This window comes from Pygoscelis adeliae, unplaced genomic scaffold (assembly GCF_000699105.1).
Source record: "Pygoscelis adeliae isolate BGI_AS28 unplaced genomic scaffold, ASM69910v1 Scaffold160, whole genome shotgun sequence".
Lineage (NCBI taxonomy): Eukaryota > Metazoa > Chordata > Aves > Sphenisciformes > Spheniscidae > Pygoscelis > Pygoscelis adeliae.
Window position 1 is genome coordinate 2737228 of NW_008824035.1, and position 3521 is coordinate 2740748.

The 3521-nt window shown below is 39.5% G+C and overlaps 1 protein-coding gene across 1 annotated transcript in view; it reads right to left on the reverse strand.

Annotated features, from left to right (window-relative positions):
• The window catches only part of CLK1 (CDC-like kinase 1), a 7630-nt gene extending 4304 nt beyond the window's left edge, over positions 1 to 3326 (reverse strand). The window contains exons 1-5 of the mRNA XM_009331662.1: positions 3254 to 3326; positions 2571 to 2728; positions 2232 to 2427; positions 1041 to 1131; positions 543 to 609 (exon numbers count right to left, since the gene is read on the reverse strand). Coding sequence (XP_009329937.1) covers positions 543 to 609; positions 1041 to 1131; positions 2232 to 2427; positions 2571 to 2728; positions 3254 to 3265 — 524 coding nt within the window. The 5' untranslated portion in view covers positions 3266 to 3326. The remainder of the gene's footprint in view (positions 1 to 542; positions 610 to 1040; positions 1132 to 2231; positions 2428 to 2570; positions 2729 to 3253) is intronic.
• Between the last annotated feature and the right edge of the window lie 195 nt (positions 3327 to 3521).

The following is a 3521-nucleotide window of genomic DNA, read 5'->3' on the forward strand; positions in this document are numbered from 1 at the left end:
AGGTGTCAATGCCTTCTACAGTGACTAGAAAGACAATCTAGTTGCCTACTATTGCACAGAGCAAAACTGCGATCAAACACAAAATACATTCTTGATTTATAATATACTCTCTGCTAGAACCCAAATGGCATTGTGTCATCACAGATGATACTTTAAGGTAAGCTACCTTATGATGTCAGAGACCTTGCTCATTCTACAGACCGGGGGTGGTACAGGCCCCGGGGACTGCCCAGTCTGGGGGGTGCAGCTTCACCCCACGTTCTCTAGGCCACCTCCCCCCAACAGCAGGCTGGGGTGGGCCTGCAGAAGACGCACCCATTGCCTCATCCAGCAGTCCTGCACAACCCTCGTGTCTAGGTGCTGGTTTTAGCATGATGTACTAACACAAATTTATGTTTGGGAACTGCGGCAGCCTTAAAGAAATACACAGAGCGGCACGTGAGGAAGGAAAGATAAAACCTGACACAATCAGAAAGCACTTCACGAACCACAGTGGGATAGCATCAGTGAGAAAAATTACATGTATTTAATTAAAAACTTACGCTTTGTGATCAATGCATTCCACTACTTTTCCAAAAGCACCTTCACCCAAAGTAGCAACAATCTCATCTATAAAGAAAAGAACTCTCAGTCACAGAAGTTGGGAAGTTACTCAGCTATCACAAAAGCAAGCAAACAAACAAAAATAAAACAAACAGAAAGACTAAGTACTATCACTGAAGATTATTCTAGACTGTGCTTCTTTAAATTGTAAATATCTAGTTTGAGAGATGTTATTGGACAACTCTCATCAAGGCACATTTACAGGGATCTCATTCTAGTAGGTTCATTAACTTCATTTACTATTTTTTGGGGGGGAAAAAAGGGAAAAAGAAAAAAGAAACATATTTAAAGTTCTACAGAAAAAGAATAACAATCCCCACCCCCAAACAAAAAAAAGTCAAGACAGAAAGGAAAGACTTCCAAAGCCCCCTCACATCTTACGCTAAAAGAACTTATTCTATCTGAAAAGTTAATAAATTTTGAAAAATATTCTATACATCTTGCACTTAGTACGTCTCCACTCTGACAGATCAGGTGACCCTCCTCATCATCCTCTACACTCCTGGATCTTTTCCTTCGATGACTCTTCTGGAACGGCACCAAGATCGTCCAGCCAATCAATAAACCCGAGTGAATTCAGGTCAGAATACGAAATTCATTCAGCAGGGAGATATTCAGGCATTCAGATACACGCCAGGCCACAAACGGTTGGCAGGAGCAATTTCAAATTCAGTCCCCGGAAATTCACAGGGCACATAGTTTATGTTACAGGAGAAAAACATGGCAAGGAACAGATTTTCAGATGAGATACTCAAAGTGGCAAGGCAACAAAAAATTACAACACAATTGTTTTTCTTTTAAAAGATTGGTTCACTGAATTTTACTTTAGGATTTCAGTGCCCATATTTTTTTTAAAGCAAAAGGACTTAATAATTATCTTATATATAGATACTTAAAATAGCCTTGTGGCCAAATTAAAATACCCATCTTAAGTAATTGAGATTAAATCACTGGTATGAATATTTGATAAGAATTTATTTTTTTTTAAATCATAAATAGCATATACATTTACTTTAGGCTGTCTCAGCTGAAGATCTTGAATTATAAATCCTATCTTCAGCTTTTTTAAGAGTTAAATACATAACAAAGATCAGAAAAACTGCCCTGCTAGTGGGCAGACATCATACATATCTGATTCTACAGATTTTTCAGCGATACTTAAAACATCTGACTAAATTAATTTTTAAAAAGGTAAAAATCTGACATTATCTCCTTGCTATTTCAGTGATACTTAGTCAAAGGCAAGTTTAAAAGCTTGTGCTTGGATTTTCGAGTAGGGCTGAAATAAATGCTTGTCATAATAAAAATTCTGAAGGCATGAAAGCGATGCCTGTATTTCAAGTACTCCAATTGATGGTTGTTCATTATTTGTTCATTGGATATATCTGAGCAAATTAATGAACAAATAGCAAGACTATGTTCTGTGGTATCACAAGCATACCTACAAACTATACATTTTCACTGAAGGAAATAAAATCCTAGCAAAACGAATAATCTACTAATATTTGCTAAAGGAATAAATTATTACTGACAGAATTCCCCAAACCCCCACACCCAATTACTACTGCCCAGATGAGAATCTATCTTCTTAAAATAAAAAAATCCTAAATTGAAATCGGTCACACCACCTGTGAATTATGATGATGACAGGTAGTGTGATGTGTCTTGTATTTCCTTTTGTAGCTACTCGTCCCACTATGACCTGATGATTTGCTACTGTGATGCCCAGTATCACCTCCCTGATTGTACTCGTTTCTGTATTCTTCAACATAGCGTCGTTCATGATGGTCTCGTTCATTTACAGATTTGGTTTCTGAACAGGTACTACAAACAAAGGATCAAATAAACTTAATTAAAATAGTTCTAGTACCCCTGTCAAGAAAGCTTTTTAAGATCATGAGATTTATAAAAATAATAAAATCTTAAAACAGATGCTTGCTGATATCAGAAGTCAAGAAGTTATTTACCTGTCAGGAAGTTTAGAAAGATCATGTTTGCACTGCTTGTTCTCCTGTGCACCAGTTAATGATCTCCTCTTTCTCTTATTAGCACTGTCGCATCTTCTGCGATCCGGACTTTCTTTTTTATCCCAGTCAGGATAATTAGTTCGCCTGGAATGCCGCATCTGTAACGAAGATATTTTGCCCTTTGAATTACATCCCATAGACCAACAATTCATTTTCAAAGCCATGAATTATCAAATTAACACTATAATCAAGACTGTATTTTTCCTCAACTACCCAATTTTCATTTTTTCCTCTGCTCGCTCTTCCACGTTATTTTTTAATTCAAGAGCTTTTTCAAATTCACCATTTTTGATAGAGGAACATAAACCAGTAACATTTCTTACAAAAGATTTTAAAAAGCAGTATCAGCGGCTCAGACACTAACCACATACTGTGCACGTTCTTTCTGCAAAGCTGCTCAGGCACGCAATGGTGCATACGGTAGGAAAAACGAAGGCTTTCGTGTACCTAAAAAGGGCATACAAATATTGCCCAGCGTGCTTTTAAAGACTTCAAGAACTTGTCATAAACTTTTGCCATGCTTCTTTCCATAGATTCCCGAAGAACTCCTAACACTAAGTCAAAATTACAACAAAACTTCCGTTACGTCCTAGCTGTTTAGCTCAAAAAGATAAATAACTCACTACACAGGTCATTTATTTCGATTTCCAATCGCAGATCGATTCTAGCTCACAAGCTGCGTCTCAGGCCGACACGTCCGGGCTTCGCAGCAACAGCGATGCCACAACGCGGGACGCGGGTGCTCACGGCGCCGAGACACGGCGGTTGGGCGGTGCGTGGCCGTGTCCCTTTCCAAGGGAGGGGGACGGGGCGCCCCGCGCCCCCCACGCACACCCAGCGCACTAACGCCACGGACGCGGGGCGCTGGGTCGGGCCCGCCCCCACGCCGGA